Source organism: Manis pentadactyla, chromosome 10 (assembly GCF_030020395.1).
Source record: "Manis pentadactyla isolate mManPen7 chromosome 10, mManPen7.hap1, whole genome shotgun sequence".
Lineage (NCBI taxonomy): Eukaryota > Metazoa > Chordata > Mammalia > Pholidota > Manidae > Manis > Manis pentadactyla.
Window position 1 is genome coordinate 92,953,037 of NC_080028.1, and position 24,771 is coordinate 92,977,807.

The 24,771-nt window shown below is 55.4% G+C and overlaps 1 protein-coding gene across 6 annotated transcripts in view; it reads right to left on the reverse strand.

The window, feature by feature from the left end:
• GTF2IRD1 (GTF2I repeat domain containing 1) overlaps positions 1-24,771 on the reverse strand; it is a 110,230-nt gene that overhangs the window by 55,595 nt on the left and 29,864 nt on the right. For 5 of the 6 annotated variants that reach the window (XM_057487227.1, XM_036887326.2, XM_036887327.2 and 2 more), the window contains exons 2-8: positions 12,787-12,915; positions 10,083-10,224; positions 7,458-7,613; positions 5,711-5,894; positions 4,638-4,945; positions 3,498-3,587; positions 1,766-1,849 (exon numbers count right to left, since the gene is read on the reverse strand). In XM_057487227.1, coding sequence (XP_057343210.1) covers positions 1,766-1,849; positions 3,498-3,587; positions 4,638-4,945; positions 5,711-5,894; positions 7,458-7,613; positions 10,083-10,224; positions 12,787-12,909 — 1,087 coding nt within the window. In that variant the 5' untranslated portion in view covers positions 12,910-12,915. The remainder of the gene's footprint in view (positions 1-1,765; positions 1,850-3,497; positions 3,588-4,637; positions 4,946-5,710; positions 5,895-7,457; positions 7,614-10,082; positions 10,225-12,786; positions 12,916-24,771) is intronic. The other variant, XM_036887328.2, reaches the window with a different exon arrangement.

Consider the following 24,771-nt stretch of genomic DNA (forward strand, 5'->3'; position numbering starts at 1 on the left):
GCGAATGAGGTGACTCTAGGTGGGCACCCAGCAGCTTCAGGATGGGGCCAGTCGCCTGAGGACCAGCCCTGTGATTAGAGGGTTCAAACTTTCGGCCCCACCATTCCCTGGGAGGGGAGACAGTCAAGTGCAAATGGCCAATGACTCAATCAATCATGCCACTTAAAGGAACTGCTGTAAAAACTCCAAATGGAGAGAGACTCAGAGAGCTTTGGTGTTGGTGCATCCGCCCCAGAATCTCCTGTGCTCAAGACACTTGCAGCCCTCACCCTGTGCACCTCTTCACCTGGCTGTTCATCTGTATCCTTCATAATAAACAGATGTAAGTAAAGCGTTTTCTGGAGTTCTGTGACACAGGGTTTTGGGAACCGCAGGTATGCACCCAAGTTGCACAGAAGTGTGGGTGCCCTGGGAACCCTCTACTTGGGACTGGCGTTGAGGTGGGGGCAGACTTGGGCTGAGCCCTTAACTGTGGGGTCTGTGTGGCTCTGGGGAGTTAGTGTCAGGACTGAACTGAATTACAGACATGCAGCTGGTGTTCTTGGAGGATGGCAGAATGGCTTGGGGTGAAAAGCCCACAGTTCTGGTGTCAGAAGTGTTTGAGTAGAGAGAGTTTTCCTTTAGCAAGGCAGGAGGGGAGGGAGGAAGAGAAAGAAAGAGGTGGGGGAGACAGGAAAGGAGACCAGGAAGAGAGAAGAGGCAGGTCGCCCAGCAAGCGGCTCGGTACTCCCAGTGCAGTGCTCGGCCCCCCACTTGCATGTGCAGGAAGCTCACAAGGCCCCTGAACCTCTTCTCTGTCCTGCAGTTCTGGGTGGAGCCCCTCCCCCACACCTGGGCCCCATTCAGGTGGTGTTAAATGACATCACACCCGTGCTCACTGTGTCATCTCCCCCAGTGACTGACAGCCACCCACCCAGGCAAGGTTCACACCACATCCCACCACGAGCGGGGCTTATGGATGGAGTTCCATAAAGGCTGAGCAGCAAGTGAGAGTGAGCGCTGACTGCCCAGGAGACAAGGGAGAATAGGTGTGGGCAGGCACAGTGGGGGTCCAAGGACCCAGAGTGGGAAGGTCCCACAGGTCACCTGGTCTACCCCTGCTTTCCAGCCAGTCAGGAGCTATGCTTTCCATTGGGCATGAAGCTCAAACATGTGGAGGACACACTGCCGCAGGTACCACCTGTGTTTGCTGCCCCGAATGAGGGGGGTTGACATGTGCTCTGAGCCCAGCCCTGTCCCGGGTGCTGGGGACATAGAGAGGGCCTCAAGTCCCGGTGCATCAAGTGTACGCTGTGTAATGCAGAGGGATTAGGGCTTTGGAGGCCCACCTGGTCCAGGCTGAGTCTTAAAGAATAAGTGGAAGTTTGCCCCAAAAGATGCAAAGGGCACGCCCAGCAGAGGGCACAGCACTGGTAAAGCCAAGGAGGCAGGAATGGAGTGGTACTGCAGGGTGTGCAGCCCTGTGAGGGCAACAGCTGCTTTTCTAGGCCCTATGGCTGGTCCCCCAGATGGGCAGTCTGCCCCCAGCGTCCCACAGGTGAGCCAAGGTCTGGGGCTCTGCCATCAGTCCCGCCCCTGAAGAATCTGGAAGGGAAATATTGACGCAACCGCCCCCTCCCCAGACAGGAGGTGACATCAGCGTTGATGGTGCGCGGGTGCCAGCATATGGCTCCCGCTGTCATGTTAGGGAACACAAGTGATTGCCATGTAATGAGATGCTCAACACGCTGCCGGGGCCACACGGCAGGCCGAGCCACCCACTCACCATATCTGCTGTTAAACAGGATCTGCACACACTCCCGAAGGGTGTTGATGTCCTCGGTTTCCTTTATGAAGGCGTCCCACTTCTCTATCAAAACACAGGAGGTACAAGTGAGGGCTAGTGAGAGCAGGGACCCCACGGCCAGGCTGCCTGCTACCCCAGGGACCCTCCCAGCTGGGGCTGTACCCCACAGACAGCCCAGTGCATTGGGCTTTCTTTCTCCTCCAGAGGCCAGCCCCAGCCCTTCCACCCACTTCTACCTTGGAGCTGGACACCCCGCCTCCTCCAGGAAGCAGCTCTACACAGACCCAGGGGCTCTGATGTTGTCCCCACCTGCTCCCCCTTCTGGCCTCCGTCCACCCCCACGGAGGGTGGATTTCATGCAGGGTCAGCGATCGTCCTGGGCCTCCCCTGCCCCAGACAGGCAGCAGGCTGGGAGAATATTCTCCCTGAGTGAGGAGACCCGAGTCTTGACCTCAAGGACCCTCAAGCCTTGTGCATCTGGGGTCTGACCAGCCTTGGCCCTGTCGGCTTCCCTCAAGCCCTCAGTCCTGCTGGCCTCTCCCCTAAAACCAAAGCTGCTTCAATTTGATATTAGTGGCAAGAGTGATCATTTGGTGCATTAAATTATAAAAGTAATATCTTTAATTTACTAAGTGCCTATCTGTGCTAAGTACTTTATATATATGTATAATATCCTATTTAATCTCTCACAACAACTTCTAAACATCAACATTATTCCCATTTTTCAGATGGGAGAACTGAGGCTCAGAGTGGCTATCTTGCCTGAGATCAGCCAGTTGGTAGCCAGTGAGGGAGATTCTATCTCAGCTTGGGCCCCTTGTCCACCATGGCCTCCCGTGATGCTGTTCCACCTGATGTCCATGTCCCCTCCCTGCAAGGGACGGACCTTGTTTGAAGCAGTGGGGAGCTGCACTCTGATCCCTGGGGACTAGGGTTACTGAAAGAGCCTCTCACTGAAGGTGAGGCTGAGTCCTCCACAAGGCAAAATTGCTAGAAAGTCTCCCTTTATCTCTTTTTGGTATAAATTAATCCCAAATTTTCCAGCTCTCATTACTCTGTGTGGGGCTTTTAAAATCTGTGCACATTTTTTTTGATACTCCTTCCTACAAGAGCTGGAGGTTAATTCCTCTCTCTTCATTTGAGTGTGGATGGATTGAATTTCTGGCTTCTAATGGGCAGAATATGGCAGAAGTGACAGTGATTTCTGAGGCTAGGTCACAAGCGACACGTGGCTTACTCTTTCTTGGATCACTAAGGTCTGGAAACCAGCTGCCATATTGTGAGGACACTCAAGCAGCCCTGTAGAGACCACAGAGTAAGGAACAGGCCTCCTGCCTGCAGCCCCAGGAGTGAGCTTGGAAGTGGTCCCTCCAGCCCCAGCCAAGCCTTCAGGTGATCACAGCCCCAACCAGCATCTTGACTACACCTCACAAGAGATCCTGAACCAGAACCACCCAGTTAAAACACTCCTGAATTCCTGACCCACAGACCCTGTCAGGTATAAACTCTTGCTATTTTAAGCTAAGACTGGGGGCAGTTTGTTATACAGCAATACGTAACCATTATACTCTGATTTTATCACAAGCCTTTGCCCAGAGCTGCTCCTCCTTTCTCTCACAGAGACCCAGTGGACACTTTCCGTTTCTGTAAGCACTACCCCCAGCCCCGCACCCCCACTCTGGTCAGGGTGCCGCCCTGGGAGCCATCCTACCTGACTTGTCATGGACAATGGAGAAGAGAATACGCTTAGAGGCATGGACGTTCTGAATGAGAGGACCACTAGGCCCCGTGGGCTTCTGTCCTGGACAAGGGAGAGGAAAGGTACAGGTTTGAGATGGGTCCCAAGAGGGGTTCCCCAGATCTGGCCTGAGTGCACAGACTCTGGCTCTGGGTAACAGTCTCAGCCACTGGGGAGACCCCAGAACTGAGCTCTGGGATCATGAACTCAAGGCAAGTCCCTGACCAGAGGCCTGAGACATTCTTTAGCAGAACCTGCTCTCCAAACGGCTGATCAGGCAGGGCAGGATGTCGGACATCACCTGTTACAGGTGAGGACACTTGTTTTAGTCCCATCTCCCAGCTCAGCACATACATTTGTGTGTGTACATGCATGCATGTGGTGTGTGTGTGTCCTTTTCCTTCTTCTCATAATAGTAGTAACAGTTAAGTATAACTTACATGCAACTACTACGAGCCAAGCATTGCACTTGGCACTTTAACAGAGCAGTTCTCGAACGTGAGAGCCCATCAGAACCACTTGGTGGACCACAGATGGCCTGGGCCCCACTCCCAGAGCTTCACACTCAGCAGGACAGTGCTGAGGCCTGAGAATGTGCATTTCTACCATGCTCAGGAGAACAACCCTGCAAAGTAGGTACTACTGGCATTTCTACTTTATAGATGAGGAAACTGAGGCTCAGAGAGGCAGAGATCTGCTCTGGGACACACAGCTGCTATGTAGAGAAGCCAGGATATGAACCTGGGTCTTTCTCACACCCAGCTGTTCCTTCTTTTCTGCTTCCAGTACCCCCCTAATCCCGGCCAGGTATGTAGTTGGTGCTCATTAAATACATGTGACTGATTAGGATGTTTGCTGCCTCCACAGACTCCTCTGGCAGGTCCTTGGGTGTCTCTTGGTCCCAGGGCAAGAACACTGTTCCAGATGGCTTTGCAGAGGCCCCAGATCCAAATGGGTCTAAGCTAGGATGACATCTATCCTGCCCCAGCCCCTGGCCCTGATGTGCTTCCTCAGCCCCGGGAAAGCCTGAGCACCCCAACCTGCCCTGGCAGGGTAACTCCACGAGTGATGTCTGCTTCACCCCCAGACTTGGGGGTTGCAGCAGCAACTTACCACAGCAGTCAGGGAAGTCCTGGGCACTGGGGGCCTTGGGCTCAGGCCCAGGTCGGCTGAGGCCCAGGTCACTGGGGGCAAGCGAACAGGCGGGCGCCTCCTGCTTGAGTTCTCTCATGGTGTGGTTGGGGAGTGCAGTGCTATACAGGAAGCTGGCTACGGACGAGGTGGCGGTAGCAGGCAGGTCCTGGGGCACCCCCTTGGGCCCTGGGCCATGCAGGCTGCAGTCCCGAGACCCCTTGGCTATCAGGGAGATGCCGTTCAGCTCCACCAGGGCCTTGGAGTCCCGCCCGCCATCCTCAAGCGGCCTGGGTGAAGGAGAGAAGGACAGACACAGCTTTGCACATCTGTCCTGTCAGTTGTATCTCTTCCTCCACTGGCCCCCAGGCCTCCCTCTGCAGAACATACAGACTGGGAGTTGTGCTGGACAGGAGCTAGACCCCATTTTACAGGTGGGGGTGCAGGCCTGGGATTGGGGTGTGACATGCCCGGGACCACACGCTGGGCCCCTGGAAGACCCGGGCCCTGTCCTCTGCCTCTGGACTCCCAGCCCACCAATCACATCCTTGTAGCTGCAGCTCACAATCTCCCTCTCCCGCGGCACCACCCATTCCAGGCTTGGGCCCCAGCAGCCTGTGCCCACCCAGGCCTGGCCTCCATGACCTCACCTCCCATCGTCCCCAATGTAACCCTTGGTTCACAGCCTGGGTTTGCACACACGATTTGACTCCCGCTCTGCACTTGTGCCCAGGCCACACCTGAGTGCTGCTGGCACTATTTTTTCCCAGCCAAGTCTCTTCTGGCTTCCTTACCACACAGAAGTTCCCTGGAAAGACGACTGACTCGACACCTGCTGATATGGTGCCCTGTGACTGGATCTTTGCCTCACCTCCCCTGTCAGACTAGGAGCTTTAATAACCAGGGTCCCTGTGGGTGTCTTCAGTCTCCTTCCCTCCGGCAGAGTATGTGGACACAGGTGGCTGAGCCAGCATGGAGGCAGGTCGCTCTCCTGGCCTGTCCCTCACAGCCCAGCCACCAGGCCGAGGCCCACGCCCAGGCCGTTGCTCACTCACCTCTTGAGCTTGAAGCGGATACGGTGGCTGTGCTCCAAGATGGCCATGAGGGCCTTGGGGTCATACTCAGCCGGCCTCCGGAAGGACAGGCCCTCGGGCAGTCCCTGCACAGCCAGCAGCCCTGGCTCCCTGAGCAGCCTCTCGTAGGGCAGTGGCACCACGCTGGCCCTTCCCAGGGCCTCGCCTGTCGGGGAGGGGATCGAGGAGAGGACCTGGTATGAGAGGGCAGCCAGGCGGGGGTGGGGGCCGGGCATGCCCCAGAGCTGGGGGCATGCTGAGTGACTCCCTGTGGTGCCGGTTCCCAGGACACAGGGCCCTATAGACCGCTTAACTGCATACGTCACATAGAAGAACACCCTGCAGGCTATGGCGGGGGGACGCCTGCAGACAAGGCCCCCCATCCGCACCCATCTCGCCAGTCCCTCCTTCACTCTGGGTGGAGGGAAACCAGGGCCCCGGGACGTGGGCAGGAGAGACAGCTAGGAGAAAGCCCCAGAGAGGGAGAATGAGGAGAGAGAGAGAGAGAGAGAGAGGAAGTGGAGAGGAATCTGAGAGAGGGGACTCGGGGGCAGACTGAGAAGGGGTGAGGACGAGGGACGGGCAGGGGCAGACAAGGGGAGACTGACTGGGGGCTGGGGGCTGGGGACGGCCGGAGGGCCTGGGCTCAGGAACAGCTGTTGTCGCCCCAATGCTGCAGCCCCCATTCGGACCTCACAGCTGACGTGGGCCAGGGGGCCATGGCAGAGTGGGCAGCGGGGCAGGGTCTCTCGGCACAAATTATGCAGCTGGCAAAAGTGTCTGCAATGGCACAGCCAACCACGTTTGACAAATCCTCCACCTCAGGGTGGCCAGAGTGCCTGCCCAGGGCATCTATCAGAAATTAATGAGGCGGGGCCCCTAGGGATGGAAGGGCCCTGCCCAAGGCCACTCGGGGAGCATGAAGGCCAGAGACTCTGTCTGCAGTCTGACACTTCCCAAGGAAGGCCAGCCCGCCCCTTGCCACCCCCACAGACAGGACTTGGCTGACCAGTTAGCCTTCACTTAGTCATTCAACAAATGCCCTCTGAGCACCTGCTACTGCTTGGCCCTGAACTATAGGCAGTGGACAGCAGAAAACGCAGGTACAGCCCCTGACCCAGAAGAGCAGCTGGGCTAGTGAAGGGATAGGACCAATGGGTGCCAGAGGGGGCCCTAATCCAGTGTACGGGGGCTTGGCAGAGCTGAGCCATAGGAATAGGACAGGAGGGGATGGTAGTCTCAAAAGGCAACGCAAGGCTAGGAGCTGTGAAATGAAGCCAGAGCATGCTGGGGAACAGAAGTTCCCTGAGGCAGGTTGGTACCGCAGGGATGGGCCACAGGGGCCACCTACACCATGCTTAGGGCGATAGGGAGCCCCTGAAGGCAGTGGAGAGAAGAACTTCATGGTCACAGTTGTGCTCTGGGACAATACCCTTGGTAACAGGGCAGGTGGGGGAAGCAGGGAGCTGGCCTAGAGGTGAGAAGACTGGGGCAAGCCTGGGGCCATTTCCAGGCAAGAGGTGGCAGTGATCAGGGCATGTGGGGGCAGTGGGGACGGTGGCCCAGGGAACAGTGTGGGCCGCAGGATGAGGGAGGCTGGGAGAAATGCACCTCGCTGTCAGGTTTCGCCCAGGGTCCTCCGTGAGGCAGGAGGCGGCCTCCTCAACTGGGCGGGGACCAGGGCTCCCACCCACCTGGGGGCCCCAAATGGAATGAGGAAGGATCTTACTATAAAGAACATCAAACACCTCCTCTACCATCTTCCGCAGAAGGTACACGTCCGAGCCATGTTCCAGGGAAGATCGTGGGATGTGCCGGCTGCCACCCTCACCCCGCGGCACCTTCTTGAGGTGCTCTGCCTCTGGCTCCTTCCACGGGGACCCTCCTGTGGGACACAGATCATGAGAGGTTGCAGCAAGAACTCTTCCCACCTTCTCACACTGCCCTGTGCTGAACCCTGCAGCCAGGCACCCAACATGGAGTGCAAATGAATCAATGAATGAATGAATGAAGAATCAATGAATAAGTAAGCCCTGCTTCAACCACCCTGCCCAGGGCCAGGGCTGATCATCTCAGAGTTCCTAGTGTCCAGCATAGGCCCTGGATCTCATCCCTGGTCACCTCTACCTTGCTGTGTGACTTTGGGCAATAGCCTTCCTCTCTGGGCCTAAGTTTGTGAGCTCTCATGGAAGACCAGAACTTGGGTTCAATGAATGTCTGTTCCACCCGCTCCTTTCTATGCTCTGACACTAACGTTCTGTCTTAACCAGTTGAGGAGCCAGTTTCCTCCTCTGCCAAATGGGGAGATGATGGGGACCTCACCAAGAGGCTGAGGGGCTGCCCGGAGGCTGGTTCATGCCAGGCCAGGCCAAGGTGGGGGCCTGGGAATGTCAGTGGATCAGAGGGTAGGGAGATGCTAGAAACTGCACTGGGATAGGTTGGCGAGGAGGGCCCGGAGGCCCCTCCCAGCTTGGAGCCTGTTCATCCAGGGATCTGTGAAGCTTGAAATAAACCAGCTGAGTTCCCATTGCTATAAATAGTGGCTTCCTGGTTCCAGGCAGCCAGGTGCCATCTTCCCCAGGCCCCAGCCTGGCCAACAGGGGGCCACAGGACCCTGCTACTGCCTACCCTCCCCAGCCCCAGCACCCTGCCCAACCCTGGAGAAGGTCCAGGCTCTTAGGGCTGAGGGGGAGGAGGACTAGCTGGGAAGCAGCTACCCAGTAATGATGTGCCCAGTGCCGGGGGACAGTCTTCCCTGAAATAGCTCATCTTTGGGTCCAGACTTAGGGCATAATGCAAATGCTAATGGTAAGGACAATGAGAGCTGGTGCTTACTGAGTGTGAACTAAGTGCCAGGCATTGTTCTAAGTGCTTGCCCTGAATCAATTCGTTTGATCCTCAGATCAACCTGCGAGGAGGTTAGCATAGTCTTCCCTTTCACAGATGAGGAGGTTGAGGCCCAGTAGGTAGCAAGTGGCAGAGCCAGGCTGTAGCTCAAGGTGTCTGACTGCAGGGCCTGCGCTTAGTCCCCAGAGTCCTGAACTTCAAACTGTGGGCTCAGATGGCCGCCTGGGGGCTGGCCTGCAGTGCTGGGGCCGGGCACTAACCTTGCAGGACCAAATTCCCCATGAATGTGGGCAGGACCCTGACCGCCCTTAGGGGCTCACTGGCAGGCTGGGACACTAGACACATCGATGGGATTTAGGGTTCGGGTAGGGGTGCTGTGTGGGGAGTAACTTCAGTATGGGTGCTGCGAGTGGGGGACGCAATGGGGCCTGCAGTGGAAGAAATGTGAATCCAGAGGATGGGGAGGCATCTACCAGGCACAGGAGAGTGAGGGCTTCTGGGTCAGGGGACAGCAGGAGCAAAGGCCAGAAGCGATTAGCACTTCAGCATGGTGCAGCCTGAGGGAATGGAGGGTGGCACCGGAAGGAGGATACAGAGGCAGGGGCTGTCTTCTGAGGGGCCCCGAAGGCTCAAGCAGCAGTGAAGAGCTGGGGGCTTCCAAAAGACCCCTCTGCCAGGGCTCCTGGCTCACAGCTCTGAGTGTTGGTCTTTTCCCAGAGTGACCAGGACCCCTGGCAGGGCTTCTGGGGTGCCCTGCTGCATGTCCCTGGTTTTGAAGGGGTGTAGCACAAACAGTGAGGGTTTCAGAACTAGAGACCAGGCTGTGATCCCCTGCCTCCATCACCTGCCGGCTGTGTGTCCCTGGGGAAGTGGCTTATGCTCACAGCGCCTCCCTTTCTCATTTGTAAACAGGTGGTAACTGTGTCCTGAGCCTGCTGGGAAAAGTGGGCAGAGCACATACCAAGTATTTCCTATGTGCCAGAAGCGACCTATCGCTTCATCCTCACAGGCCACCAGAAGGTGGCTCCAAGATTACATTACTATAACAATGACAGTGCCTACCTCATAGGGCTGAGGTTGGGATAGGGCAGTTAGCATTGTAGAGGGTGCTACACACTAAATATTAGTGTGTAGGTGAGCAGAGGGTGCTACACACTAAATATTAGTAGAGCAGGTGCTCGCTAAATATTAGTGAACAAGTGCACTCAGTCCCTTCATCAGGGTGCCCAGAGTCTGGGTGACCCTGGGCCTCAGTGTCCCCTTCTGTCAGTGAGCAGATGAAAGTGGCTGGGTCCGGCCCGCCCTGGGGTGCAGCCAGACAGTCTCCATCAGCTGAGGGGCTGGCACAATTCCAACAAAGCTGCGGCTGTGACTGATGCTGCCAGGTCAGGAAGCATGCGTGGCCCTGCTCCTATCCGGTGCATCCTGACACAGGGCCACCCAGGAGTTGTTTGAGGATCCAGAGACGGGACCGCACCCCGGCCCCCCAGAGCCCCAGGGTACTTACGGCAGAACCTGAGGAAGTCTGACTGCAGCTCCTTCCGTGTGTGCAGGAACAGCCTCCCCTTCTCGGTGCCCACCACGAAGGCGCTCTCATCATGCACAGCAACACAGGCCACTTCTGCGTTCAGCTTGGAGAGTGCTGAGCACTGCAGGGGAGCAGGGTGTGTGAGTGGGGGGATGGTCCAAGCACTCCAGGACATCTCAGTGCCATCTCTGGGGCTGGGATGAGAACCCCCAGCTGCCTGAGATCCCACAGCAGCTCTGGGGAAAGGTCACCCCTCCACGTGCTTGACCTTAGAATCTGCAGTGAGAATGACTGAGTGATACCCACCCCCCAGAGCAAGGCCAGGGTGAGGAGGGGATATGGTCACAGGGGCTGAAAGATGATAGACACGTGGCCGCCACACTCCCTCCTCCTAGGTCCTTTCATTCCGGGGTCAGCTTCCTGCCTTAGGCCTGGTGCCAGCCCCAGGGACGAGCCTGTCCTGGGCTCTCCCAAAGTCCTGGATAAGGAGGAGGAGGGATGGAACCCAGGAGAACCAAAGCTCAGACAGATCTGGGCTGCAATCCCATGCCAGTCGCTTCCTGCCATGGGACTATGGCAAACCACATCCCTCTCTGCCCCCCAGTTTCCAAATCTGTATAGAAGGGTCAAGCAGCCCAGCTCCTGGAGTTTCAATGGGCTTGGCTGGTGGGAAAGAGTCTCTAAACTGGGGCATCCTGTGTGGGTATACAGGCAAAGAGGTTATTTTTGCAGCCCCAGAGTTGAGGTTGGCAGGCCCACGGCAGAGGAAGCCTTAATACAGGGCACCCTACAACCAAGACCATCAGTATCTCAGGCCTCTGACCTGCTTGCAAAGCTCATGGCATGCAGTCAGTGCCTGATAAATGCTGGTTTTTACCTGAGTTAGGTAGCACTCTGCAGACAGATGAGAAGTCTGACTTCTAATCACAATTCTGCTGCTGTGTGACTTAGGACAGTTTCCTCAACTTCTCTGGGCTACAGTCATTCCTATTGTACCAGCTCCAGCCCAGAGTTGTTCTGGTAAGGAAGCTGGGATGTGGCAGGGCTAGCAGGCCTGGCCCCTGGGACCTCCTATGGGTGTGTGTGTGTGTTCATTTCCTGCTTTCTAAGATTAAAACAAAAACCTACTGCTCCCTTTCCCATGGCAACACTGCGGAGCATTAACAAACAGATGGGACAAAGAGATTCAGTTGTTTCCAACCAAGGGGAGGCCTTCAGAGCTGGAGGGGATCCTTCGTTGTATGGTCACTTCTCAGTTGAAGAAGCTGAGGCCATGGCAGGGAATTGACTCACTGAAGGCAGAGAATGGGGTCAGAGGGAGGCTGCAAGGAGGTCTGAGATGGGGTTGGTGAGTGGACAGCTCCTTGGCCCCACACTCCTGGGACCACCTGAGGATCCCCACCCAAGCCCTGCCTGAGTCAAGTCACTGCTGAGCAAGTGCCATTGTCACCCATGAGGGGTCTCTCAGGAGACCCTCAAAGGGCCCCCGGGACAGTGGAGCCTGTCTTGTTTATGTCACCAGAATCATCACAGGGTCACTGGCTCCTCCAAACCGCCCCTGGAAACCCTCCAGACCAGTGCTGCCCAGCAGCACTTCCTGCGGGGATGGAAATGTTTTATTTCTGTACCGTCTGATACTGTAGCCACTAGTCACATGAGGCCCTTGAACACTTGAAATGAGGCTAGTGCAAAAGAGCAACTGAGTTGTTTATTTACTTTTAACTAATTGCAATTTAAATGTCCATCACCATGTGCAGCTAGTAGCTGAGGCGCTGGTCATCCCAGACTGTCTCAGCTATACGCAGCCATCAACAAGTTAGGGCTGCTGCGGGACACAGGCTGAGCTCCTGGGGCACCCCGCCTCATGAAGGCCACTCTGCACAGAGGAGGGGTCACACCCAGCCGGCTCCCCCGGGGTGCTGACTGCCTCTGGCCCAAATACCACCTAGGCAGCCCTTGAGCTGCCTACATTAGGAAAAGCCTAGGAGGAGACCCTTGATCCTTGAGGAACTGCAGACTTTGCACCTTAAGAAAAGTCTACTTTAAAAACTGGCAAGGTATTGCCTCCTCTGAACTTCAACCTCACTGTGCTAACATGCAGGGGTACAGCAGACACCAGACAGACTTTTTTTTTTAGACACCTGCTCACCCCACATCACAGAACTTTCTCCCAGGAAAAGGCTATAGGAAAATGACATTATTATTTCCCCATCTGGGATGAACTGTTACAGGCTTAGTTAGGTCAGTAGGCAACAGTGCCAGACAAGTGATTTATGAACTCCTGTTTCTCTCTCTGGGCCCCGACATACAGCTGTGACACTGCTTTAACATCGAGGACTGCAATTTTCTCTAATCACTGCCCATATACCGTCCTCCAGGTGACCTGCTGAGAGGGAGACTTGGGACCACCCCAGGGATGGGACAGCAAGAGGTGACAAGATGAGGACAAAGGGTGGGGATGACGGCTGGAGCTGGTTCACATTGCCGGGGCTGGGTTTTTACATACTGGAGCTCACCTAAGCCTCCTGTCCCCTGATGCAGGCAGAGGCCCTTGCTGCAGTTGGGGTTACTGAAGCTCAGGTGGGTGAAGGCTCCTCTAAGTGGCAGGGATGGGACTTGAGCTCTGATGTCTGATAACAAAGACTGAGGGTCCCCCTCCTCTGGGGCAGGCAGGGGCACTTACCATGGAATCTAAGGCAGACACGAGGCTGGTGATGATCTCGTCTTTTCGGGCGAAGGCAGAGTTCCAGCGGTCAGAGCCACAGCCGTTGGTGGGGATGTCGCAGCGCTTCCCCAGCAAGGCCATGGTCACCTGGGTGGGGGAGGTGAGAGGCACGGGTGGGTGTGTGCCACAAGGTGTGGTGCTTATGGCCGCTGCCCGCTCCAACCTGCTGGGCACCTGCACCCCCAGGGCAGCCTCTGCTTCCCCAACAGGACAAAGTCAGAACTGGCCTTCCTTCTTCTTGGGGTCCTATATACTTTATGGCATCAGAGCCTCAGCAGGCCTGGACACGCAGATCACAGCTCTGTATATGCTCAGCACAGATGGCAGGATAACCAAGGGGTGCGCCCCACGGCACATCCCCCAAGCCTGCACCCCCAGAGCCAAGCCAGTACCATAACCAGTCTACCTGGCACCAGTTGCCGGCTGCACGAGCTCAGGTGTGGCTCTCCCTTGCTCACACACCCTCCATGGCTCCTCATGCCCACAGCTCCTGACTCCTCAGCTTGGCTGTCAAGGTTCCTGGTCCAGACTCCTGTCCCTCAACCCGATTCCCCGATTCCCCATCACACTCCACACTCTGGGTGCTCTCAGTGTCACCATCGCCCAAATGTACCTCTGTCCTGCATGGCTCCCCAGCTGTCACGGGATCCATTCTCCCTTACCTCGGTGTCCTTTCTGGCCCCTTTGTCACCACTCAGCTTTAACTGTAGCTTCTGCTGAGAAGATGCCCCCGACAGCCCCACTGCCTGCCCTTCCTGGGTCAGGTGTCCCCACTGGCCTCCCACATGTCCCTGAACCCATCTCTCACAGCTCTGTATTAGGCCACCTGCCTCCCTAGGCAAGGCCACAACCCAGAGAACTCAAAGCCTCAGTCAACTTCTTGGCTGTCGGGACTCAGTCTCAGAGGTACAAAGATACAATGGGGCAGAGACACTTTCCAGACCCCAGGAATTGGGCCCAGGAGGCCACCCAAAGGCTGCCCCAATGCCAGCACCTTCCTTTGAGGCAGCTGTCCCTTCACCAATCCAAGCAAAAGAGAGGGTAGAGGGCAGAAGCAAGGGCCCTTGGTTTCCTTCTCTGGGCTTAGGCTCTCTGGGGCTCTGTATACAGGTCCCAGGCCTGGGGCAGGCAGCCCGGTCAGGGGAGTGAGCAGACAGCAGGGCTGCAGGCATAGGAGCGGGCCTGTGAATCCTGTCCCCCGCTTTCTGCAGACGGGGGCACTGACAGCCAGGCCTGCTGCCTAAAAGCCCAGAGTGTCTTCTGCCATGACAGCTGCCCCTGGACTGTAAGCTTGTGAGAGCAGAGACGGTCTGCCTGTCATTGCTGCACCCCCAGGGCCCAGCTTTGGGCCCAACTTGCATGATAGGCCAAGGCAGAGTGGTCCAAACCACGGGCTACGGCCTTTCAGGGAGTCATGAAATCAACAACACAGAACAGCAAGTGTCAAAGCGCACCACACAGACCAAAGCGAGAAGTCCGCCACTCCAGGTATTGAAACATTCAAAGAATTAGAGAGGCACCAAGCCTGGCTCTGGCCTCAGTTCTGGCCCAAGCCTGCTATCTGGCGGTGCATAAATACTGATTTTTTTTGGCAGGTCAGCAGTTAGCCAAAATGTGTACTGGGTTTACTTCTAAAGATTCATAAAATTTATTTCTTCCCCCAGGTTGAAATTTGGTAAAAGTTTGAAATCCACTGTATTCAGGGATACTGGGGCTATGGCAGCCATGGATGGGACATGCTAATGGACTAAGAGGCAGCCCGTGTCCATGCTGCGGGGCCTTCTGTGGCATGAACTGTACTTGAAGGTTTGCTGAGTGACTGACCTGGGATGCTTGAAGGCTCCCACCACCCTCAGCCACCCCTGCCCACCAGTCCCTTGAGCCATTCCCAGGAAGGCCTCAGGCTGCCAATTTCCCAGCTGCTGGAGCCCAAATCGAATCAGGGCAAAGCAGGAGGCACCAGATAGCACTCCAGCCTGGGCCTCTAGGTCACCCCAGATGGCTGCTGATTCCTTCTGGCAAAGGTCCTAATCCATTTAGGAAGGAACCAGGGACACAGGGAGGGGAGAAAGGGAGGGGGCCATCCCAACTCCTTGTCCTGGCCACCTGGGCTCCCAGGATGCTCTGTGCTGAGCCACAGCCCGAAGAGGCCCAGCCCTGGGCATGCAGGTACCTGGGGAGGAGGGAGAGGGAAGATCCTCCTGAAAATGCAGGGGCCTTTGAGACAGGGGCAGGCTCCACCTGGGCACCACCCACCTGGTTTTCCTCCCACCTCCTGGCCACTCCCCTTGGGCACTGACTGCTGAGCGTGTGACACCAGATGCCAGGGGCTTGGACCTGGGCTCTCTCCTCCTCCCTGTCCAACTCTGTCCCTCAGTGCTCAGCAATCTCTTGGCTTAAGCATCACCTGTGTGCTGGCAACTCCCGTCTCTATCTGCATCCCCTCTATTGACATGCCTCCACTTCCCCTCTTCCATGTCCAACAAGCAACTCAAATGCAACGTGGCCCCGAGTTTCCAGCTCAGATCTGCCCACTCCAGTCATCCACTCAGGTGCTCAGGCTGACCCTGAGACCTCCTCCCTGACTCCCTCTCCCTCCTTTCTCCAACAACCTGGGGATAGTCCTGCTTGCTTGGCTCAGAATGCACCCAAATCTGTCCAATACTCGTCACCACCAGGGCCACCTCCCCATCCAGGCCGCCATCCTCACTTGCCCATGACAATGGCCTTCTCGCCCTTCCCTTGTCCCCAGGTGCCTCCTGCAGACAGCAGTCACATAAATCTCATATCACTCTCCTGCTTAGAAGCTGGGGGAGGGGATGTTCCCACGGTAGGCAGAATGGAAAGCCACACCTCCCTTCACTGCAACCCAGGCCACGGCGGCCTTTGGCCCCTCAGCACTCTCCCCTCTGCACTGGGTTCCCACACTGCTCTTTCTGCCCCTCAAATACCACATGCGCTCCCCCTCAAGGCCTCATGTCCTCAGTTTCTCCCATGCAGAAGGCTCTTCCTCCTTTGCTCCATCAGGCCCTGGCCTTCTGGGACCACGCAGACCCACCCCTCACACTCCATCCCCGTCTCTTCTCTTCATAGGACCTGCTGCAGTCACACACGACTTGCTTGTGTGCTCATCCGATTTCCCAAACTAGAACATGAGCTCTGGGGGGCCACAGGCTCTGCCTGTCAGGTTTCTGGTATCCCTAGCACCTCAAACGCCTACTTGTGTTTCCTGGGTATTCAACAAACACTGGGGGAACTAACTCAAGTGTGACAATTGGCCACTTCAGGCCAGAGCTGGGGCGGTAGCAAGCTATAAAGCAGAGTGACAAGTTTTGACTTGCCTGGCTCTCAAAAAAAAATAAAAGCAATGTGGGAAGCTGTGACTCTGGACATATTTAAAGTCACAGAGGCCGCTCAGTCAGACAGGTGTCCTGGACGGGTGCTCGCCCATATGCAGTCCCAGGACCCAGCACTGGCCCCCCGGGACGCTTGTCAGGACGTCTGGGGTGAGTGTCTGTGCGCGAGTCACCTTCCCGCTAACATCACTCCACCCTGGAAGCAGGAAAGGGACTTGCCCGAGGCTCCCAGACAGTGGGTAGTGGGGATGAAGCCTGTCCATCTGTCCTTAAGCCTGGTCCTTTCCTACTGACGAGTGGCAGGAGGAATGTCCTCCTCACACTTGCTGGGATGCAGGGAACAGAAGGACCAGCCCATCGAATCTGCAGCTGATGCACAGCCAGGGTGACCAACCAGCCTGGTTTGCCTGGAACCGTCTTGGTTTTAGTAAATGAAGTCTTCTGTCCTGGGAGACTCTCTAGTTCCAGGCAAACCAGGATGGTTGGTCACCCCACAACATAAGGACCTTCAGGACAGAGCCCAAGCCACTGAGAAGAGACAGACACCAACAAGGACGACTCCTGACTTTGGCTATAAAATCATCAACTTTCCCTAAAACAGACAGGCTTGGGGGCTCCTCGGAGGAGGGGACAAAGAGAGGGGGAGGCAGGACCCCTTATCCAGGGAGGGCTCAAGGAGGGGTGGGAGCTACTATCTTGACATGTCTGAAGGTCAGGCGTAGGCCAGAGGACACAACCTTGCTTTATGAAGCCCCAAAGACAGAGCTGGGGCAGGTGGCGGGAGGACCCTGGGTCCTGGGTCTGCAGGAACACCTGCCCCATCACTCGGCTTTCCAGCTTCACTTTGCGCATCTGGGAGCCAGGTGGGCTGGGGAGCCCAGCTTTTGCCAATATCTACCAGCCCAGCCCCCAGCTTCCTGGGCCCAAGCCCAAGCCCACCACACTTTTAATTCCCAGGGGAGTCTGACACGTAGCCAGGTATGGCCTGCACAATCCTGGGGGTGCTTCCAGCTCTGACATCCCCACTCCAGTACCAGAGCAGCTCAGCTCTTCCTGCCTGCTGCCTGCTTCTCTCCCTTGCCAGGGATTCCCTGCCCAGAGGGTGGCAGCGCTGCTGGCCAGCCACTAAGCGCTGGAGGGCAGCCCAGTCCCCAAGCCAGAGATTAGCTGAGCACCATGTGCACGTATGTGTCACCGGTGCCCCAACCCAAGGCAGACATGCCTCAGGCAGGGAAGCACCTGCAGGAGTCTGCGCAGAAAGCTCACTGCAGCCAGCCACGGGCCATGTGAAGGCCAGCACACAGCACTTTAGCTGGGCTCCTGAGCCCAACATCCTGCTCTGGGCACCAGGGCCCGCTTGAGCAGGGCCTTGACCTTCCCTGGGAGGCCACTGTCCCTTCACGAGCACGTGGGCATCTGGGATGACCCCGACTATGCCGGTTTCAAGGGTAAAGAAACTAAGACCTAGAGGCAGAATGTTCTTGCTCAAAGCATGTGACAAAGCCACACAGATTCAGGGTATCTGACATGCACAGTCAGTTCTCTTTTTGCTCCTTCTGGGGGCAGGACTCCTAATGCAGAGCAATAGGGCTCATGGTGGGAACCCAGGGGCGGTGACAGGCCAGGCTGCCACCGGGTGGCCGATGAAACCCATGGGCTGGAGGTAGCGCGCACTTGATGGCTGGAGCCCAGGAGCCAATCTTCCACACAGTGAGCTCCACACAAAGGATACCCACAGGGGCCAAAAGAGCAAGTGCCGAGGGAGTGGGGCTGCCCCGCCATTGGCCCCAGGCGCCAGGCCGCCAGGCCGCTGCTCTCTCTGACGGGCCCAGCAGAGGAGGGAGGGCTGTTTCCCAAGTACCCAGGATTGGCGAGGCCCTGATGTCCGGTTAATTCGCCCAACCACCCTCATTTTACAGAGCAGGATTTCTAGGCTCGAGCACCCTGACCAGAGGCCCTAGAGTCAGGCTGTGGCAGAGAAGGGATCACGCCAGCTAAACCCAGGTTCCTTTCACAGGGACGCAGCCTTCACGTCATTCTCTCTGGAACACAACAGATCGGTGGGCTCCGGTTGGCTGGTAGTGAGGGGAGGCCCACTCAGCGCTCTGCTTCCCTGCCCATGGGGGCCCAGGTAGGCACAGGTGAGGAGACCCGGGGGAGGGTCCCCTTCTCCTTCCTGGGCCTGTCCCCAGAGTCCAGGGCCACCTGTGGCAGATGCTTTCCCTGGCCAGTGGCCTAGCTGGGAATCAGAGTCTGCCTCTCCTTTTTTAAGGTCTCCCCAGAGCTTGAAAATTACATGCTTAAGCAGAGGTGTGAGCAGACATCCTGCTTGCTCACACTTGCTTGTGTGTGCACACATGACAGTGTGTGTGAGAGATAGCAGAGATGGAAAGAAGGGATAGGAATGGAGACAGTGTGTGCATAACTCGCACAGAACCAGACAGAGCAGGAGGCCTGGCCCCACCTGGCTGGGGAGGATCACTTGGCCCACTGGCGTGGGGCTGAACCAAGAAACAAACACCACCAGCTCTGCTATAACCATGATATCGGGGGGGGGGGGGTCCGCACGTGAGCCCCCAACTGCAAGCTGGGTCTTCACCAGCCAAGCACCTCTCCCATGTGTCCAGGTCCCTCTGCATCAAGGACACATGCTGGACACCCTCCCTCCCTCCCACACACACTTGTGGAACCCTGAGGTGCTCATCAGCCGCCCAGCTAGGCCACCCAGGGACCTGAGAGCACACCTGCAGTGGGCCACCAGCAGAGTCACAGCCCTAAGGCCTGGGCTCTTGGGAGGGGAATGGCCAGCATGCAGGAGCTCAGCAGAAGCTGAAGGCTTCCCACCTGAGGGGAGGCCCCAGTGGGGGAGGGAGGGTGCTTCCTGGACTTGCTTCACTCCAGCTCATTCACTTTAAACCTCTCTGGGAGCTGCCCCAGGCTAAGCAGACACGGAAATGACTCAGACAGCCTCACCTGTCCTCCCAGAACTTGCCCAGGCATAGAGTTTGACTCAGGGAAAAGGGCAAAGAGCTTGACCCCTTTTATTTAAACATTTCCTGTTTGTTTAGCTTTGGGGGAACATGAAGGTCTCCAAATAAGGTGTCCCTGAGATGATGACTGTTGAGATGGGTTTTGAAGGTTGAAGAGGAGTTCTCTGGGAACTCGAGTGGAAGGGTGGGACAATACTGTCATTTCTGTAGAGAGAGACATAGGAAGATGCTGAGCTGGGAGATACACAACCTTCACTCCATGAGTAAAGGGGAGTGTTTGCTTGCACTCACAGAGGGTCCACTCAGGAGTGTCAATCCTGATTAGAGTGGATACTCAGTGGCCTTTGCTGGAATGAGGCAAGGGGAAGAGAGGAGACATGTACGTGACCAGCATCCCTCTGGTCCAGAGGGGAATGTGAGCACCACTCACATGCCTGTACAGGTGAGCACACAGGTGTGCTAATGTAAGTACTCCAGGGATAAGCCCCACATAGTCCATCTGATGGCAGAGAGGCACTCACAGACAAGGTGCCAACCCATGCTTGGCAGGCAGGTGGTACAACCCTGGCCCCAGCAGTGCTGGGCACAGATGGACAGGACATAACCCTTGCCCTCGGGGGTCACTGTACTGTCCAGAGTCACTGCCAGACTGTGAGCTGGCCCTGTCCCTGCTCCTGGCCTCCAGTGCCTTACACACTAGCCTGCAGGCCCCTGGCCATGCCTGTCCTCTGACTTTTGGGACTCAGCACCTCTGTGCCCTTTGGCTCACTCTTAGCTGTTCTCAGGAATGTCAGAGCCTTCTGTCCTGACCCAGCAGGCTAGCCTGCTGCCCCATGGTGGGCACCCACAGCTCCTTCTTCAAGCCTCCCCGGCAACTCTGCCTCTGCCACAATACAGAGGTATCTGGGCCCCCCCATGAGACCACCAGCTCCCATGTGCCCCCAGAGCCTGCCAAGTCCAGCCTGGTACACAGAACTAGACCTGGAAAGGGTCAGAGGGGAAGGGCTGTTTATGCAGGTTCGGAAGAATCAGGAGGCACGAAGAAAATGGGTGGGCTGGAGGGGGCAGCAAGGGCAGAGGCCTTGGGCATAAGCGAGCACGATGCAGGCAGGGTCCCTGGAGGTAGGGGGGCTGGTGCACATCGCTGAGGCACTTTCAACATAGTCCGCGCTGACCCTGGGCCTGTCCAGTAGGAAACACATAGCGTTTTGTCCCACGCAGGCCCCAGAGCCTGGGCCTGCACTTAGAGATCTGCTCCCACCTGCCTCCATGGGGCAAGTATGGTGCAAGCCTGCCCACACTGGGAGGATGAGCCCTGCTCACAGCCTGCATCCACCCCAGACCATCTTCTGGGTGCCCAGACCCCTGGAATCCACCAGGCAAACAAATCCTTGTTGTGGGCATCAGGGGTCTCTTTCCAGGGCATCTTCCCACAGTAGTTTTAAACATGATGACAAATTCTTTGACATTTCTCCCATCAAGTGGCAACACCCAATTCCCTTCCTTCTGAATATGGGCCTTAAAAACTCACTTCTAATGAACAGAGTGCTCTGGAAGTGCCACAACATGACCTCTAAGGCCTGGTCCCAGAAGGTGCTAGACCTCTGGCTTCTCACTCTCTCTGAGACATTCACCACTGGAGCTCTGAGCTAACATGCAAGAAGTCCATCTCTCCTGAAGCCACCATGCTTCAGAGGTCATGTGCATCTAGAGATGCCTGAGGAGACCCAACTCCTTCCCAGGCGGGGCACCAGACCAGTGAGTGAGGTGGTCTTTAAGATACCTTCATCCCCGGCCATCTTTGACTGCAACTGTAGGAGAGACCTTGAGCAAGAACCATCTAGCTGACTCCAGTCAAGCCTCAAAATGAGAGATTAAAATAAGAAATGATTGTTGTTTGACATTGCTAAATTTGGGGCTACTTGTGACACAGTGAGAGGTAACCGATACACCCCAAAGGCAGATCACACAGCTGTGCCTCTGGTGGGCAGCTGTTTGGGAGGGTGCACAGAACTTAGATACATGCTGGGGTGTCCACATGCATGTGCACAAGCATCCCCCACCAGCCCCCTCAGTGCAAACAGAGGCGAGAATGGGAATAGAAGGGGAGGGTCAGCTGGGAAATCCTTTTGCCCTCCTCTTCCTAGCCAGTGTATATTGTGGGAGCCCGTCAAGAATGCCTGCTCAAATTTGCTCTTAGGGACTAATGGTAGACCCAGAAGACATTCATGTCCCATTCCCTGGAGCCTGCAACTGTCACCTTATACGGAAAAAAATCCCTTCTACAAATGCTGTTGAATTAATGACGACCTTGAGCTGGGGAGACTACCCTGATTATCCAGGTGGGCCCTAAATGCCATCACATGTACCTTTCTAAGGAGGCCAAGAGAGATTTAACACAGAAGAGAAGGCCATGTGAAGATGGCACAGAGAGATCTGAAGATGTTGGCCTTAAACACGGGATTGAGGTGGCCATAAGCCAAAGAATGCCAGCAGTTTCCCCAGAAACTGGAAGGGACAAGAGCAGATTCCCCCTACTGCCTCTGGAGGTAGCACCGCCCTGAGGACACCTTGATTTTAATCCAGCAATACTGGTTTTTATTCTGGCCTCCAGAACTGCGAGAGAGTGAATTTTGGTCATTCTAAAGCACCGAGGTTACAGTAATTTGTTACAACACCCTCATAAAATGAACCCCTTCACTCCCCACACCCCACCCACAAATCCTGGCCCATGTCCTTAACACCCTGGACACACATTCCTCAGCTCAGGCCACTATGAAGCTCAGGCCTAGGTTTGCTAGAAAGCTCTCCAATCCCTTCCCCATTGGAAACCCCAGAACCACCACTGGAAATAGCTGGATTTTTCTGGATGCTGGGGAGCACCTCTGATTCAAGTCTCACTGCCCAATGTACCAGCTGGGTGCTGGAGCTAGTGAAAAAAAAAAACACACTCAACCATGCAGAAAGCAAAGGCAGGAACACATACCACCCAAACACGGCCCCCGCGCCACCCGCTCCATATGCTTGTGTTTCTTGAAAAAGACACTTGAGAGAACAAACAAAAAGAAATCTCTCCCCTCCTGGGGTGAGAGGCATCCCTCCTCCCCAGCAGCTCCGCCCCCCACTGGATCCATCTCCTGTTCCAGGGACTCCCCAGTGGAGATGGAACTGTCTGGGGGCCTGAATTCCTGCCCCCTATCCATTGTCCACACATCACTGCAGCTCTCAGAGGACAAAGCAGGACAAAGCCTTGCCCTCCACTCCTGTCTGCTGAGAAAGTTCTGGGCCACAGCGCCGTGGAAGGCAGGCCAGCTCTGTGGTCAACACACCCCAGTCTCCATCCCTGCTCTGACCCCTCCCCCCTGCTACAAGAGCCCCACTGTGGCCTGGCATTTAAAGGCAGGTGCTTGCGTCAGCGAATGCCAGTGATCCTCTAAGGCTAAATCCCACTCCCTTACCTGGAGTCAGTTTAAGGAGAAGCATGTCACCCAACTCTGGCCACTGAGAACCCAGGGCTTCTAGGAAAGATTCCCTGACCTTCGAAAGAAACTGAAACCAGGGACGTCCTTCACACCACCTGTGACAGCGACCTGTGGACAGCAAGAGGAGCCAGACCAGGAGGCGAAGCCATCACGCGGAGGTCAGCAGAGTGGACCTGACTCATGGAAGAATCTGGCCCTTCATGACCCCAGGTCTGCTACCTCCAACCTTTGGTTTAGATAATAAAAGCCCATATTGCTTAAGCCTCTTTGAGGAGAGGCTTCTTTTCCTCACAGCTGAACATACAGGTGTATTTACAGGTAAAAACTCATCACACTGGACATCACACTTTTTGATTAAAAAAAGGATCCTAGTTAAGTCAGCCTTTCCAAGTTGTAAAGTCACCTTTTGTTTTTGTCTCCTGGTCTGTTTTATAACAGACCAAGATTCCCTTTCCAATTGGTGGCTGGAGGGCATGCATCCCATTTGGTGATCTGCCCACAGCAAGAACCTGGGATCCGGGGGCAGGTGCTGTAGCTGGCTCACTCAGCCCCCATTCCATCCTCTTCTCTCCTGCCCACAGAGCAGGTGCTGGCTGCCCCATTCCTTCTGACTGCTGCTGGCGGCCCACAGCCCCTTTAGGCTAAGATGACCAAAGTCCCTGCCTAGGACAGAAAAGCCAGAGAACAGAGTCGCTGGCCCCTCTGATGTCCCGAGCAGCTGCCCCAGGGCAGACCCGCCCACCTCCAGACCTCTCCTTACAGTAGAAAACAAGCCTCTCACTTCCTAAGGCTGTTGTTTATCAGGTTACTTGTGACTGAAAACATTCCTAATGGAAACAGATTCCAAGGTATGCATTTTCAAATTTAGATTCACTTCTGGCTCTATTTTAGGTAACAACTCTTGTTTTCTGCCTTGTTTATACCACCTTATTATAGTTTGTGTTTCTTTATAAGTCTTTCAAATCACTTCTGAAATAAGGTGGGAAAGAATTAAATGAAAATCAATCCAATAACCTTTTAAAAGCCCTGGGGCTGGGCACCATTCAAGGAGAGAAAAGCCCTGCCTTCCAGGGAACTAGTCTAATGAAAGTGTGGTTCATATCCCTGAACCCTGCTCTCCTCATCTGTAAAATGGGGCCTGTCAGACCCACCTCACTGTGCTAATGTTAACTGAAATGGAATCTACTCTTATGGACCCCGGCTCTCCAAGACTCTCCTGGTAAATACCGCTTCCCTTTAATTCTTGCCATTGAAGAAAGTCTGTCCAAACATCAATTCTGAGTTTCTCTTGCTGCAGCCACCATCTGCTTTCTTCTAGCAAGGCATCTGGAGACCCAGAGGATGTCTGGTCATCCCTCACCATGATCCTACTCATGAAGCCTCTTTCCTCCACCCCAAGTCACCCCAGTTCCTGGCCCTCAGACAAGAGGTATCAGAAGGTGGTAGGGACTCCCATCTCACCCCTGGCAAGCCAAGGCTGGAAGAAGCCTCCGCAGGCTGCTGGTTAGATAGATTCAAGCACAGGATAAGGGATTGAAAGAGGTGCATATCAGGTCCATCCCAAGTTTGGGACCCATATTACAGCAATGTTGATAATAATGAAACAAAAGTCTCAAATTATGTTTACAGAAGCATTATTTTCAATAGCCAAAAGGTGGGAGCAACCCAAGTGTCCTTTGACAGATTAATGGACAAAGAAAATATGGTGTACACCCCCTACACACACACATACAGGGAATGTTATTCAGCCTTTAAAAAGGAAGGAAAGCCTCCAGCTTTGCTACAACATGGATGAACCTTGAAGACATCATGCTGAGTGAACTAAGCCAGTTACAAAGAGAGAAACAGAGTATAATTACACTTGTATAAGGTCCCTGAACCAGTCACACTCACAGGGGAATAAAGGAGAACAGTGGGCATCAAGAGCTGGGGAGAAGGGGAGGTAGAGAGTTGGCATTTAATGGGGCCAGAATTTCATTTCAGGAAGATTAAAACAGTTATGGTGATGGGGTGCACAACAGTGTGAATGTACTTACTCCTGAACTGGACACGTAAAGAGGGTTAAGGTGGTAAACTTCACATGATAGGTATTTCACCACAATGAAAAAATAACAA